Raw genomic sequence first — 17,500 nt, 5'->3', positions numbered from 1 at the left:
GAGGTGACATTCATTCTTTTCAGATTCTCATGAATTTGGGTACCTGAAGTATAAGATCCACAAGTTTCATTTTTTTTGAGATACAATCAATATTTCTAATACACATCAAAAATGCCAATAAATGACATCAAATTCTCCACAAAATCTCAACTATTTTCCAACTGACTGTTTTGAAAAGAAGTCTTGAGACGAAAGGTACATATGTATAGCTTTTTTTTTTCATCGTGGCAGATTTTAGTTATCTCATTTCATATACAAAAAATAAATCAGAAATTTTGGTGACAATTTATCCCCCCCCCCCCCCACACACACAACCAGGATCTGGTTTCATCTTTTTAAAAATGTCTCGTAATGAAAAGTTTTCCCTTTCTTTCTTCTCTCCAATAATACCTTTACATCTACAGTCACTTAAAAACAACAGAGAAATTGCACTTCAAATGTCAAGAACTTTAGTTTTGAGACATAAGCAGTTTTATGTTGAAGAGCGTCATAATGTTTTTAGGCTTAATGCAGCGTAATTTTACACATTTTGAGGTACGAATGACAAACAAAGGCGAACCAGTGTTTATTATATGTAATATTCAGGCCTATTTGGCACCGGGTCCCCTCTTACTCTGTCAAGAAGATATTATACACTTGCAGGTGTGGGTGTCAGAGGGTGCCACCCTCCTCACTGTTGTCAGGTTTTAGAAGCCTCCTGCCTCATAATGCTGGTGGTCTTTCCTTATTTGTAGCCTCTTAGTTGTCTCCTTTGGTGGTGATTTTTTTTTTTTTTTTTTTTGACTCTTGAATCTATAGTCCAGCAACAGTGTATAGAGAGGCACCAAACCCAAGATGAATGAGAAGGCTGGTGTTCAAGTAACCAAAATCGTGGCTCATTGTTGTCACAGTTGCTGCAAATCTTACTCTGTTGGGTCCACTGTGCTTTGTCTTCCTGCATTTAGCCCACAACTTAGTGTGTATGCTTTCATGGAAGTTCTGGGTTCTACCCTTTAGGCATCCCAAGCAGCTCTGTATTGGTGAGATCAATGTAAATCCTCCACTTGATGTCTTCCTGCTTATCAGAGGGTGTGTTACTCAGGGAGGCAGTTTTACAGAGTGGCTGTGTGGTGTCTCACCTTGAACCTGAGCCCTTTGATAAAATCATCAAGAGTTGATGTCCTTAAGACACAATTTATTGAAGCTTATTGTTGACATATCTTGAAGCTTATTATATCATGAAGCTTATTATTGACATGTCATCATATTATGATGATCCATATTATAAAATACTAACAAAACATAACAAAAACATTAAAAAAATGCTTCAAAGTCCTTCAGTCATGAGCAGCAACAATACACTTGGCGTGGCATGCAGCGGGGCTCTTTAAATGAATGTGAACAAAGGCAAATTAAAGATAGAAGGAACTGAGATATCAACATGCCATTTTCACAGAGAACTGGGAACATTTGAAGGGCAACAAAACTGTTAAAACCTGAATTTCAATGTCTGAGTTGAAAATATTCATATTTTACCATTGCCTCCCCTTAAAATGGTCCTGACATGCCTGGCCAACAGATGGCGTTCTTAACCAACCGGATAGGTACATTATAATATGCTCTCTATCTATCATAAATGTACATATATATTGGGTATATTTGCATTTTGGGAATGTGGGGCAACATGTTACTGTGAAGCAGTATATATATATATATATATATATATATATATATATATATATATATATATATATATTTATATATATATATATATATATATTTATATATATATATATATATGGTTATGTATGTTTCATCAGCTGAGCTGCCTCTTCTTTTCCTAACTACCTGACCATCCTCCTAATTTGAAAAATTGTGGTGCCTACACTTCCACTATCTTTAAACACTGGTTCTGACTCCCAGTCACCATCATAAAAGATCATCCTCAGTAAGTATTGTGACAGGTCTTGGATTCACAGGCAGTGTGACTGTGTGGAAGTCAAGAAGCCTCACCCCCTCACTTTCTACTACTGCAGTCTAGCTGCCTTCTCTCCTGGCACACTTTCTTTATTTATTTTTTGGTATTTCATCCTTACTAATACTTTCTACACCCTGAATGAATTTATGTTTTAAGAAACTTTCTTAAATAATTTTTGAACACTTAGCCACACCATGGGTGGAGGAAATGAGAAGTGTTGTCAAATAATGATTCACTTGCAACCCATGCTGAAATTGGGGGGCACAGCAAGATATAAAGAGAAGACATTTCCCTACATGACATGATACATCATCTTGTAGGTTTCTCCCAACAGCTTGTTTATGTGCTTTTCTGGGGATAGTGTGTCTTGCATCGTTACTCCCAAATCTTTTTCTTCATGTGCCACCTTTAAGTTTTCTTCACCCATCCTGTAGGTTTTCCTTAGTCTTTTTTTTTACTTTTCCCCATTTCCATAACATGGCACTTGTTTGCATTAAATTCCATCTCCCATAACTGGCTCCATCTATATAGTACTCTGTCCAGGTCTTTTTGAAGCTCCTCACAATCTTCCTCCATCCTCACTTTTCTTATTAACTTTGCATCATCTGCAAAAAGGCTCATATAACTTTTTATACCCTTTGGCATATCATTTATATATATTATGAACATTATTGGTGCCAGAACTGAGCCTTGGGAGACTCCACTCTCTACTCTCCTCCAATTTGATTTCTCCTCTCTAATCACTGTCCTCATTTCTCTTCCCGTTAAGTAATCCTTCACCCACTCGATAACCTTTCCACCCATTCCTCCCCACTGCTGTAGTTTCCAGATTAACCTTTTGTGCGCAACCTTGTCAAAAGTTTTTTTCAAATCGAGATATTCACTATCAGCCTACCCTTCTCTCTCTTGCACCGTCTATTGCTCTTGAGTAGAAACAGACTAAGTTAGTAACACATGATTTCCCTTTTCTAAATCCAAACTGTCCTTCATTTATCATGTTTTCCTTTTCTAAATATTCGTCCCATTGTTTTTCAATTATACTTTCACAAATCTTGCACATTACACTTGTCAAAGAAACTGGTCTATAATTTAGTGGTTCAGTTTTATCTCCACTTTTATAAATTGGTACAATGTTCACTCTTTTCCATTCTAAGGGCACTTTTCCAGTATAGAGCATGTTATTCTGCCATAAAGTGGCTCAATAATTCTTTTGTACACTCTTTTAGCACTTGTCCCAAGATTCCATCCGGTCCCATAGCTTTCCTCAGTTGGTTTCCTCCAAAAACACTTTATGAAAATATTTATTTAATATTTCTGCAATTTCTATGTTCTTTTCGTAGATTACATTTTTTTCCTTAAGCCTTTCCACTCCTTCATTTCTTTTTAACTTCCCATTTACGAATTTATAAAACATTTTTGGTTCTTTTTTACATTTAAAAACTATTCTTCTTTCAAATTCAGCTTCCTCCTCTCTCCTTATTTTCACATAAACATATCTTGCTTTTTTATATTTGTCCCTATTGTTCTTATTTGGTCTTTTCTTTAAATTCCCCCGCATATCATACCACCCGAGAGTGGCCCTCTGCGGGTCCCCTAGAAATGAAATGAAATGAAATTCCTCCATGCCTTATTTCTATTTCTTCTTGCTGTCTCACACCTCCATCCAAACCATGTTTTCTCTCCTATAATTTTTACTGTGTAGAATGGAACATATATCTCTATTCCTCTGTTGTAAATATTCACAAAAAGTCATATTTCTCTTGAATATTAGTATTCCTCTTCATATCAGTCCAGTCTACCCCACCAAAGAGCCTTGAGTCCAACGTAATCTGCCTTAGCATAGTTTTTGCTTTATTCCTTATAAAAATCTTCTCGATATTCACATCCTTCCAAAGCTTTCATCTCCAATAGTTCAATGTCGCTCTTTTCTGTGGTGGTGGTGGGGGCACATATATGCTTGTGTTTAGTTGTATTTATCTAGTTTAGTGATATACAGAAAGTGAGCAACTCTCGTGGAATCCTGACCCACAATCTCAGTTTATCAAACTTGGCTTTAAATTAATGAATAGTTTTGGCTTGAACTACCTTCTTCATCTTCCTCAACTTATTTAAGTGACCTCGCATATTTCTAGTGTCCCATACAATCAGGTCATACATGTCAATAGTTACATTTCCTTCATCACTCTGTACACTGGCAAACTCAATCTTTCCAGTTTCTCCTCAAATGCCAAATGTCTCAAGGTAGACATAATTTTTGTCACTGCTCTCAGGGTTCATTTTATTTTGAAGGTATTTTTCTTTGGACACCACACCACCACTACATAATCCAATCATGGTTCAATCACTGACATGCTTTTTTTTTTTTTTTTGTGTGTGTGTGTGTGTGTGTGTGTGTGTGTGTGTTTGTATGAAATCAAATATAACATACTAATATCCCATTACATATGCATCAACATGTGGTGCCTTAACGTGCTCTCACTGGAACAATGATAGGTGCAGAATGTGCATGTAAATGATTTCAATGAAGAGTGTGTTTTTATGTGACGGTTGAGATTTGCCTTCTTGCTGGTATGAAACTGGCAATGTGGACAAGCAAAAGGTTTCTCTCCAGTGTGAGTGCGAATATGAACTTTGAGGTTTTCTTCTTGGATAGCCCTGAATGGACAATAAGGGCATGGAAATGGCCTTTCTCCTGTGTGAGTTCTAATATGCTTCTTGAGGTTTGTGGTGATGCTGGTGTTATAAGGGCATGAGGGACACTGGTGGACCCTGCTGCTGACAGACTGGACTTTGTCGCCTCTTGTGCACTGCCTCCAGTTATCTCCCTGACAGCCAGGGTCCACTCCCACCTGTCGAGATGCCCAGCTTACTCATTGAGGAATGTAATGATCTGGGTATTCTTCTGGTTCACTACATCAAATACATGTATATTAAAAATAAAACTTCCTGGAGTGTTTACACAAGATGTTTCCTTAAGAAACTCTCACATGAAATGGTTTCAATTAAAATTATCTACTCATTAAGCTTTATTGTCATACAGTTTAAGCTGCTATTTCAGTGAAAGAAGCTGCTGACACTCAGATACTAAAACATTTAAATACAAATTTAAGGCCTTAGGAGGAGTTACACAAACTATTAGAATGGTAATCTAGCCTTTTGTTAGGGAACACAACCTTTAGTTTCCTGTTTCCATAAATACCGTAATATGCTTAACACACTGTGAAGTGAAATCACCACACCACAGCTAAAAATAATAAGAGAAGCCTTTACAGCTAAACATTGCATACACTATAGAAATCTGTGGGAGGCAGCATATTCCGTGCTCACCTTCCATAGACAAATAAGCAATAATGGTAATAAAGATAAAGCTCTGGCTAGGAAGCTGTGCAAACACAGGTCATTGGTGTTATAAAGCTATGAAAAAAGTTAAAGTGCAATTCTAATGAAGTGCAATGGATTACTTCAAATATTAGTAACATTTAATGATTTAATAAATTATCACCTTACTGGTGGTAGTTCATTAAATCATTCTTATTGCACATTTTTTTACCTTAAGGTTGAGTCTATGTAAAGCAAGTTAATATCACACATTTAAATAGGAATAAGCTGCACGATTTTTCTCATTTACATACCAGCACCATTTACACCACCACCATTTGCAACATTTGTTACTTTTTTATGTTTGAGATTCAGACTTAATGTATGTCTCATTTTGTCCCTCACTCACTTTTTCCCTTTTATCCAGGGCTAAAAAAAAAAAAAAAAAAAAAAAAAAAAGCCATTACATGCATAAGATCAACATAACACTTTTTTTGTCTCTATGATATTTCTAATAAAATTCCAAGATAACACAGAAACCAAGCAAATTTTCAAACTAGAAATTTGCATTTCTCTCATCAGAAAATAACCACTTGAGTGAATGCTTGTTGTGGGACATGGTTTTCCTTCCCACAGCATAGACACCCATCCTCTCAAAGCCACAATATAAGTTAAGCATGTTGCCATGTCAGTCATGAGATAGAAGCAAGTCCCACCCAGTGAGATTCAAGTCACCAGGCAATACGACAGAACTGCATCTATTATTTGTTCAGCAGTGAGCCTTACTGGGAAGTAGCACTTTGTTCCACCTTTGATTGGGCAGCTGTAATAATTCCTTTTTACCTTTGCTTGGGCAGGTGTAATAATTCCTTTTCAATCAAAAAGGAAAATTAGGGAAAATTGCTAGCATCACAGAAATATTATGAGATGACACTGTTTGACAAGTTCATTCTCACTTATCCAAACACAACAGCCAAGTCATGTGTCTATAGGTACAGGTTATGTAAAAAAAAGGTAAAGCATACTATAGCATGCAGAGGCAAGAATGAGGCTCTGTCCTAGTAGTTACTTCATAAACCATCTATTAATTTCTCATGTCCCATAAGTAATACAGTAAACCATCGCTTTCTACAGAGCTCGATATAATGAATTTTGGCTTCAACAAACTTTTTGGGCCAGTCTGGTATGTGCAATTCAGTAGGTACTGGGTTCAGTTTGGTGCTGGGTCGGTTGAACAGGTACAGGTTGAGAATCCTTTATCCAAAATTCCAAAATCCAAGTTTTTTGAATGCTGACATGATGCAACACAAATGGAAAGTTTCACAAAGTGATGGGAAGGTTCCACCATGTACAGCTGTTGTACGTTGCAGGGTTGCCAGGTTCACAGTTTACCCGCCCAATTGGGCTGTTTTTAAAGAAAGTTGGTGGGGGAAAAAGATAGTCACGGATTGGTGGCTTTGGGACGGTTTTTACTTGAGCTTGCGGATTTTCGGGCTGAAGCTCTAAATAGAGTGTCAGAGAGAGAGAGAGAGAGAGAGAGAGAGAGAGAGAGAGAGAGAGAGAGAGAGAGAGAGAGAGAGAGAGAGAAATTTACATTTTTGAGACCAAGGTCGTGGCTTTTGGGATGGGATTGGGCGGGAACACAGTCCACGACCTGGCAACTCTGGTCTATGCATTAGTTTGTTGTCAGCAGTCATCACAGTAACACCTTCGCTCATTACTCATTGTGATTACCACGTGTTGTGTGCTGTGATGTAAAGATATTGTTGAAAATGTCTGCAGATACCCCTATAGGTAACAGTGAAAATATTCCAAAATCTGCAACACTTTCGGTCCCAGGAATTTCGGATAAGGGATTCTTAACCTGCATATACACGTCGGTCGGTGGTGGTGGAAACAAACTGCTCAAGCGATGCGCGTGTCTCGTCAGTCTAGCTTTGTTCACACAACTGTAAACCTCTCCAATCTCCTCTTTCCATGCCTCACCTTTCATCATATAAAATGAACAAACTTGTTATATACGGAAATGATTAGATAGTGAACATTCAATTAACACGATGAACAAAGCTCGTTATATGCAAAAAGTATGGATCCCTCAGTATAACAAGATTTGCAGATATGACATCACCTCCTTACCCTCGATTGGTTCGTTAAAGCGAGGGTTTACTATACTTTCTTTCAACTTCAATGACCGACAATGTTACTCTAGTCAAGGCTGCAAATGACTAGTAAAGCATTGGTGTCATATCAATCAATAGATCTAGTATGCTTGCTTAATCTTAAACATGCATCCAGAGGCCATGACACACTTATAAGGTTTACTTGGTTCTGGTGAGATCGTGGCACTATCTATTACTAAAATTGTAGGTTCACATTCTGTGAAATGGCTGTACCAAAGAGCACAGGTTAAGGTCAAGCAGACTTTTGCATGATAAAACACTCCCTGTTTTGCAAGCAGGGTGTTACAAGAGTAGACACTCAATTACATATAAACATACCATTTTTTGCCAGCATCAAAAACACTTCATAAAGAGAAAAAAAAGAGAGCATGATTCTTGGACACATTGAATGTTGATAACCTAGGCCTACAGGATGTGTACAGATCAGATAGGATGATGTTGAAGGGCTGTGATGGTCTAACAGACACCACTCACCCTGGTAGTCTTGTGCAATGACAAGGAAGCTCTAACAACAGCCACTGTAATTGTTTTATTGTTGGGGTTGGTTTTGGTGTGACTGACCGTGTCGTTTGTATTGTAATTTGTACAGTTTCTCAAGTTTTTGTGGTAATAAAGATTTCGTAAAACTGATAATACATAAAGTATATTCTAATGGTAGTAAGGGGTTTAACCACACACTCACTCTACAGTCTACAACCACACACTTCCTCTACAAGTCTTGGTCTTGGTCATCAGTCGGGCACTGCTGCTCACGACAGAGTTGAAGATTCACCAATGGTAGATTTTTTTTTTTTTTTTTTTTAACACTCGGCCTGTAGCATCAGTAGGCTTTCTTGATGGGGTCTGTTGGTCGGTCCCAGTCCAGTAGTGTCACAGGCAAGTATTTATAGTGCCGCCATCTTGCATGGCTCGTGCTGCCCCCCTGAACTCATCTTTGCTCCACTAGGAGTGTTTTGTTAGGGTCTGGGTTGATAAGTGGTCATCTGGACAGCACGTACGTAGTTTTAAGCCATTCAGCAAAGAGTGAAAATTGTTAACTTGTAGTGGTGGGTGGGACTTAACACGGGACCACTCAGCCACTACATCACACACCTCACAAACATGGTGCTGTTGTTACAGTATTGTAGCCATATAGTATGGTATCTGTATCTTGCTTAAGGATGTGACACAGGTTTTAGCTTTTTTTTCTTGTTTCCATGCATGCATTAAATTTTATTTCCCACTGCTGACTCCACTCACAGGTGAAGGTAAAGTAAAGTTGGGGTCATACGCTATAGCTGCACATGGCCACAGTGCTCATCTCCTTCGCACTGACCCTTGAGCATGTGGTTGGAAGTGCTCATCACCCTGGGACACAGGGCCAGTGACATCCAGGGTACCACAGTTTAACTTTCCCAGCTACCCATTTATCAACTAGTCAGAAAGGGAGGATGAACAGCTGGGTGAGCTGCACACCGAATGCCTGGGCCAGGATTCAAACTCGGGCCTGCAGCTAGGCATGCTAACCACTAGACCATGGAGGCGCACTCCACTCATATATCCCGTCAAAATCATCTTGCAGCCTTTTACAACACTCCTCAGCTTTTAATTCCTTCATGATCTCTGTCATATGCAAACAGGCTTGCATAGCTGCTCATTCCTTTCATCATGTCGTGACAAACAAAAATTAGAAGCAATATGGTTGCCACTATATAGCCCTCTGCAATTCCACTTGCGACATCCCTCCACTTTGATAAGCTGTCCTCTTATTACTGTCCACATTTCAGTCTTGTCCACTACACAAGGCTCCCAGTGCTCCTATATGGTCTAACTTCCAAATTGGGGGGTACCAGATCAAGGTACACACAATACACCCAATCATCTACCTCATGTGACACAACTGCCTTAACCCGGTAGCAGCGACGGGCCAGTGCTATGATATAAACCCCCCTAAATAGATGATCCATAAACTGATCACAAATGCTTTGATATGTATTGTGAAATGGTTTGTGTGAGTGATAATTTTTACTCATTTTTCTCGCTTAGAGGGACCATTAAGAAATATGATCCCTGCTGCTACCAGGTTAAGAAGCTCAAAAAATGTGACACATGATTTCCTACTTCTAAATTAAAATTAGCTTTCCATCAAAAGATATATCTTCCAAAGCACTTTTCCTTCTTCCAAACATGCCATTCTATGAAGCTTATCTGCCACTTGGTCTGGCTCTGCATTCTTTCAGTATCCAAGTAAGAATACCATCAGGTGTGTGTGTGTATGAGTGTGTGTGTGTGTGTATGTGTGTGTGTGCTATTTTTTTATTTGTTTTTTCCTTAGAGCTGTTTCCTTTACTGTAATATAAAGTAAAAGTCATTTAATCCAGAATACTGGAGGTCACTGACACTGAAAATTGTCAGGAGAGAACTCAAAATGTTCAAAACACACAATGCCAACAAACAGACAAAGCTGCAGCAACCATGCTGCTGCAAGTATGAAGGTACATGGGGTGGCAGCAGGGTGTGCAGTGAGCCACAAATGCTATGGCTGGCCACATAAGTGCTCAGGAAAACCCACGAATACACAAATTTTTAACTTTATAATGTTCAAGGGCTACCCTGTGGATGTTCAAATCTGTGGATGTTGAATCTTATGTATGTATATATATATATATATATATATATATATATATATATATATATATATATATATATATATATATATATATATATAATCAATCAATAAATCAATGGGGGCATACGCCGGGGGGCACGTTGCCTCGCCCACCCTATGACGCCAAGCCCTGGGGTATCTCTGAGCGAGTCTCCATGCAGGCCCCCTTCCCAACCTGACTACCTTCTGGCAGGATCTATCGACTTGCTCAAGCCACGAGCTCCGTGGGCTTCCCCTTGGCCTCCTCCACTCAGGATTGTCTCTAACAAAGACAACCCGAAGAGCAGGATCAGATTCCGGAAAACGTGTCATATGCCCGTATAACCGGAGTTGGCGCTGACGGACTATGCAGGTAATATATGTCAAATCAGTTTCACGGAGTAGTCGCCAGTTTGACGCAAAGTCATTCCAGCGATATCCCATGATTCTGCATAGACACATTACCAAAGCCATCAATCCGCCTCTCCAAGTCTCCATTTAGTGTCCATGTCTCACAGCCATAGAGTAAGACAGGGAGCACAAGGGACTTGAAGATCTGGATCTTTGTCCTTCCGCACAGATATTGACAATGCTGTATACTCATGGTGGGCGAGTCCATAACACCGTGGGCCAGACCAATCCGTCGTAAGACTTCTTGACCAGACTCACCGCACGTTATGAACTACATTACCAAGATACATGAAACTTTCTGAGATCTCTATGTCCTCGCCACACGCATGAACAGACTACTGTGTCATCCAGCAAGCCTCCAAACACCTGTACCTTGGTCTTGGCCCACGAGACCTGAGGTCCCAGGGGCTTCGCCTCCTCGTGCAGTGCCGATCGAGAGCCATCACCATAACCTCCAGTGACTCCGCTAGGATTACTGCATCATCAGCAAAAACAAGGTCAGTGACCCTGGTATTGCCAATGGATGCTCTGTAATGACTCTGGTCCACAACTCTGCCCAGTACCCAGTCCATAGAAGTGTTGAAAAGCGATGGGGCAAGGACACAGCCCTGCCTCACTCCCGCATTCACGGGAAAGAAGCTGGACAAGCCCCCCACACACTTCACAGCACTCTCTGTCCCAGAATACAGGCCAGTCAGCAAACCAATAGTCCTCGCAGAGATCCCATGGAGTCACAGAAGAACCCAGAGTGCCTCTTGATGCACTGACATTGAGATCGACATAGGCTGCAAGCATCCCCTGTCGAAACTCACGTCAGCGCTTCACCAGTACGTGAAGCACTAGGATACAGTCAGTTGTTGACTTACCAGGTATATATATATATATATATATATATATATATATATATATATATATATATATATATATATATATATATATATATATATATATATATATATGATGTAAGCATGTCCTGGCATGCACGTGTATGTCATTCATCAAGGTCTGATCACACACAGGATTCACATTCGCCAATCAGTACCCTTCCCAAGAGAGCTTTGGAGCACAGGTGACAGATCTTTGGGTATGGCAGGAACCTAACATCACAGCCACAAACACCGGGTACTCATTCACTGCTGAGTATACAGGGGGCAAGGATTAGAGAAGAGCCTCTTTGTCTTTTGACATCTTTTGTCATTTAAAGATTTTCCTTTTGACGGGTACTAAAAATATATTAAAGCTTATACAAAGTATTTTGTTCAAAGTTGAACCATTTTCAGCATACTCCAATATAGAAAAAATAATAATTTTGTTTAAATAAAAATCTACAAAACTGACTAGATTACAACCATGTTTTATAATCAAGCATCTCTTATATGAACTGATTAAACTGCTCCTTTCGTTCATACTGCTTAATTTTATGGAAGGGTCATCACAAGTACCTAGTAAAAAGTCAAACTGTAGGAAGCTTTCGCAAGGATTAGCCATGATTTGTCAACCTCATAGTTTGATGCAGCGCTTTGTATAAATTATTACAGCCACCAACCTCTTGGGCATTATCATATACCTCAAAAGAGCCATTCACTCTTGGGTTTCTGTGTTAGTTCATTGTTATATAAATAAATGAAGCATTTATCCCACAGCCAAACACCTTCAGAATACTTAAATATAGTTGATGCTACTGGTTTCAAAAGCAAGAGCAGTAACATTTAATAAATTAGTCACTGTCAGACTGCTGCTCCAGGAGACAGAGAACGGGCAGAGGTTCATCACATCTTTCTGTGTCTGAGTCTGGCTGGTCAGCTGGTAGAGGAGATTCAGGCTTCACTTCAAGACTCTCACTTGGTGGGGGTGATTCAGGCTTCACTTCAAGAATCTCACTATCTCGAAACTGATGTACTGCCTGGTGGGCCTTTAAATTGCCTTTGGTAGCAGATCGATACTCACAGAGGGGACAAGCAAAAGGCTTCTCCCCAGTGTGCTTCCTGATATGTATACGCAAACTTCCCTTCTGTGTGGTGGTATAAGGGCAGTACTGGCATTGGAATGGCTTCTCGCCAGTATGTATGCGCATGTGATTCTTAAGATTTGTAGTAACGTTTGAGGTGTAGGGACACGAAGGACACTTGTGGCTCCGGCCCTTCCCTGATCCACGGCCTCGGCTTCCCCAGCTAGGTCCAGCACTGTTCAGCCCCACCTGTAGGGGACGCCCAACTTACTATGTATATCAGAGATTGTTTATTTAAAATAATAAAGTAAATTAATAGATAAACAATAAATTACAAGTAAAATAAATATTAAAAATAAACCCTTTTGATATGTGGTGTTCTGGTAATATAGTTGATAATATTTAAGTTTGTGTAAAAGGTGAAGAAAAAGCTAAAGTAAATAGTGATGACAGCTAAATAGTTCAATAAAATTGTAATATATAGGGTAACAATGATGCAACAGCAACAAATGAGGAAATAACCAACATTAAGTGTACTAGTACATCACTGACAACTTAAATGAAGTGCTACAAAAGAACTGCTTTTGTTATGTTTAACAAAATGATTGGTTGAGTGGTATGAACAATTAACCAACCTCCTTTTATGCACTGGCAAAGGAATTAAAAATTAAAGAAAAAAGACCCCAACAGAAGAAATCCTTGCAAGAAATTATCTTTTTACCCCCCCCCCCCCCCCACCACCACCACACACACACAACACTCAGGATCATAAGTGTTTTGCCTATTGAACGGTACAAGTTCATGTGTAGGGGAAAGTTTCAATTTGACCACTCCAGAATACAGCACACTTAGGAAGATATCTAGGAGAGGAAGGAGATGGGAGTCTTTGTAGTGAAATGTATTACATGAACACCAATAAGATATTCAAGAAGAAAATAGTAATATATAGCATGGACTGCCATGTAAAAGTCACTTTTTCATAACAAGAGGCAATCATTTCAAACATATAATAAAAAAATTGAAGTCTTGATATTTGACCCACTCTACTGCATTAAAGGATACTTTCCCCCCTACTTCCGTTCTCTGGCAATAATTAATAAATAAAAGCTAAGTATTAGCGTCTCTAAATACTTTTGGATATATATGATGAATAAACTTTCAACACTGCTTTGCTTCCATTGTCAGACTTGGTTTTCTGATAAAATGGCATCAAATGTTTTAAAACAAGTAAATAGCTCTTATCAAAGAAATTTCTAGTTTATTTATTCAGATGCTTCTTGTACATCTGGATGTGCATTCACCCAGCTTAATATGTGTAATATACTATGCACAAGGATACTGCTATGTGATAATAATTATTCTACATTTGATAATAGTAACATTTATTTTCACAGTTTTACAATGATTTTCTGAATTGGAACTCATCTATACCTAAAGTCTTTTAAGAAGAAAGTGATTTCATTCATCTTACACTATTGTAAGTCATATATCAATTTATTTCAAGATAATGTCTGGTGACGTGACCACATGTGTGTGACCAGGGTAATTCTACTTGAACAACTAAAGGGGCATTTGGAGCACATGTGAGGCTTCTCGCCAGTGTGAGTACGCATGTGTGTCTTCAAGTTTGTCCTCTGATTGGAACGGTATGGACAAACTTGACAAGTGAATGGTTTCTCACCAGTGTGGATGCGCATGTGGTTAACAAAATTGGTTCTGATAGAAGTACTGTAAGAGCAATATGTACACTGATGCTGCCCCTTGCCCGAGGTGGTGTGTGCCCTCTCTCTGGCCGGTGACCTCTCTGGCATCGTGAGACACACACTGTCCAGCCCCACCTGTTGGGGGATGCCCATCATGCTTAGGGTCACATTGTAATGGAGTAGCAAAAAGGAATTGGTCTGTATCTGTGCTTTAAGTGTGGAGAAACATCCTCCTTTAGTGTGGAAGCTGTATGGTTTTACCATTACTATTATTTTCTTTTGTATAAATATTTACCAAAGTAATAAGGTAGTTTATGACTTCCCATACAAAAGCTTAAAAAAGCTTAGTAGATAAAAATGACAGGGATTCTTATGCCATTTAACTACTGTTCAAGATAATACTTATATCATTGACATGAAAAATTAGTCCTATTTGTGTAATGATATTATTTCAACTACACCTGATCACACTCATATGGGTCATCACGACTAAACTTAACCAATCCAGTATTGGCAAATACCAGCCACTGGGTATTATAACTTACTCTACACTGGAGAAAAAGAAAAAAAAATCTAATACCACTACTGTAATTAATTGCTTTAAACTTCCTTTTTGAAGCCCATATTGATACAACAACCATATACATTTAGGTCCCCAACTTTCAAGTTTTATTTGGATCTGAAATTAACAAAGCTATACAAAGACTAACTAACCTTTGATTCAATGTATCAAAAAATTAAGAAACTAATATAAAATGTCAAACATGTTTCTAATACCTTACTACTAACAGAGGTAACTGAATAAATTAGGCCTACAAGAAATAAATAAGCTCAAAGCGCAAAGTAAATGATTCAGTATATAAAAACTCAACATTATATGTTATGAAGTAGGGTGCTCTAGTCTTTCATAGCTAGTTAAGCCTCTAACTATTGTGAACACTCTGGAATGACAGCAATGTGCATGAATTATGTTTCTATGAAAAGTTATAAATATTTTAGACAGGAACAACAATGGAATGGAAGCAGGAGCCATTCTGATGATTCTGAAGAAACTAGTGTGTGGGAACAAGCAAAAAATATTGTTGTGTACATTGATGCAGCAATCAGCTTTGGACTGAAATTTAGGATAAAGTAGGAGGGAACAGATTAGGTTGGTCAGAAGCCATGGAAACCTGTTTTGATTAGAAAGAGATGATGATCCGCAGAATGGAAAGACAGAAGAATGTCAATATTGCAGAAATTAACAAATAAAAAGTTAAGCCCTGCTTACTGTAAGAAAGAAATTTCCATTTAACTATATTAATACTCCTAACCATTCAACAGAAACATAGACATCACAATTTGCATTTACTTTAATCATCCAAAATAACAAACACCTTCCTTCAAAGCTACAAACATCCTTTTCAAAACTCATATTTCTTTTGTTATCAGTAAGAAGTATTATGATGACTATTGGCTGGAGATGTAGTTAGACCACCAGATTACTCTACTGTGATCATGATCAATATCTGGATTTCCATTCTTTGTAAGTGGATACGAGTAACTGCAGCTTTGACACCCCAATTGACGTTATGCAGGGTGACTTGTGCTGACCAGGACTGAATGGTGCATATGGTGGTGTTATATCATCCTCTATGGAAACAGTTAGACCTTTGCATGGTGGGCTATCAACAACAGTATCATGGGTATCATTCACTTCATTAAATAAACTGATCGAGAACTTCTCACTGCAAGACCCTGCTGTAAATGTCGACAGCCATGATCAATCACTCAAAGATCATTATTTCCATGGTGCAATGCTCAAATAAAGGAAAAAAAAGGTTTTGCCCATACTAAATTAATTTTTCAATGATTGAAGTTGTCCCTATGAATGAATATCCTCTTGTTGAAGACATCATGCTAGTAACAGTATCTCTGCTAACCTTACCCTTTGACTGGAGGAAATTTGTAATTGTAAATGACCTTACAATATCAATGTTTATATAATATAACATTTCATTTCATATTAACCTAAATCATTCAAGACGTTCACCTTTTTAACTCTTACAGCTTACATAGAATTATTAAAGAAGAGTAGCAGCAACAATTTCATAAACCATTTTCCTCCTAAAGTAAGGCATGTGTTGCTGATCAAAAGTGATGTCAGCATCACGTGACAAATACTCAGCAAACATGCAAGCAAACATTCCACAATCTGATCCATTCATTTGCTGGGGAATGTCCTTCACATTCTCTGCCATCCAGCCAGTTTTATCAAATGGTGATGATTTCTTGTCTTGGTGTTCATCTTCTAAATATTTTAGCAATGACTCCAAACATTTGTTATTGTCACTCAGCATCGAGTCAAAGTATCGAACACATTTTGTGCGAAAATCAATAGTGGCCAAACACCAGTGCATTCCCAAGTGAACTGGTATGAGCAGCAAGTCATGACTGAAGAGATCAACCTTTTTTGTCCACCTTCTTACTGATCCAAAGCCTGTCTTCAACAACTTAGGGTAAAAAAAGGTATTGAAAGCATATACATTTGGATAATTGTCATTCTTACCTCTTTCAATTAATAAATTCATGTAAAAATTTATTACTTCATCATTGAGCCAGTTTAGGCCATCTAGTGTAGAGATATCGTGTCTGGTGATCTGAGTATTAAATTTGTCAATCAAAACTTGGTTTGGTGAACCCTTGAGCAGAGCATTGTCAATGATTTCCTCCATTTCAGGAGTCAATGTTACAAACATTTCTTCTTCCTGCTCATCCCCCTCTGCAGTCTCTCCAGGATATGTCAGATCAAGGTGCTTCATTCTCAAAGCTACACAATTATCAAGAGAAGCTTGTGACTTCTTCCTTTTCTCTTCCAGAAGCCTCTGAGCCTCATCCAGCATTGCTGCATCACAATCAGTAGTTTTAGCACGTACTTCAAATTGCTTTCTCAAGGATTCTAACCAATCCAAGTTATATATGGGAGACGTCCTAAGGTGCTCTTCTAATGAATTCTTGAATGCTGTCTTGTTTTCATCTTGTACTGAGGATCTTTCTTCAGCAGTTTCCCTTTCAGCTCCATTAGTAACACTACTTTCAAAATCTGATTCATCAACATTCAACTTCATAGGGGGCTTGGGGATATGGAAGATTGGCTCCTGCATAGATCTCTCCATGTCTATGTCTCTCTCTAATGGCTGCAAGAAAGATGATTCCAGTTGCTGACGCTTTTCTTGTGTCCAGACTGAGCTACATCGAGAACGTGATACCATTCCCAATGACTGACTGGCAACGGAAGCAGATTGTTGGGGTCCAGCATGCACTGCATGACTGGATGGCAAGACCCCTGTGAACTGCTGCAGCAGCTGTCCATACCAC

The 17,500-nt window shown here is 38.7% G+C and overlaps 1 protein-coding gene across 28 annotated transcripts in view; it reads right to left on the bottom strand.

Annotated features, from left to right (window-relative positions):
- The window catches only part of LOC126980703 (sentrin-specific protease 1-like), a 96,677-nt gene that overhangs the window by 61,255 nt on the left and 17,922 nt on the right, over window positions 1-17,500 (bottom strand). For 3 of the 28 annotated variants that reach the window (XM_050830851.1, XM_050830852.1, XM_050830853.1), the window contains exon 6: window positions 15,481-17,500. This exon is cut by the window's right edge and continues 215 nt beyond it. The exons of 21 other annotated variants lie outside the window; for them this stretch is intronic. In XM_050830851.1, the coding sequence (XP_050686808.1) occupies window positions 16,207-17,500 (1,294 nt within the window). In that variant the 3' untranslated portion in view covers window positions 15,481-16,206. Of the gene's footprint in view, window positions 1-4,380; window positions 4,807-11,474; window positions 12,690-13,672; window positions 14,279-15,480 lie in introns of those variants that run through there. 4 more of the 28 variants (XM_050830854.1, XM_050830858.1, XM_050830855.1 and 1 more) reach the window with 4 other exon arrangements.

This window comes from Eriocheir sinensis, chromosome 45 (assembly GCF_024679095.1).
Source record: "Eriocheir sinensis breed Jianghai 21 chromosome 45, ASM2467909v1, whole genome shotgun sequence".
Taxonomy (NCBI): domain Eukaryota; kingdom Metazoa; phylum Arthropoda; class Malacostraca; order Decapoda; family Varunidae; genus Eriocheir; species Eriocheir sinensis.
This window is presented reverse-complemented; position numbering and strand designations above follow the sequence as displayed.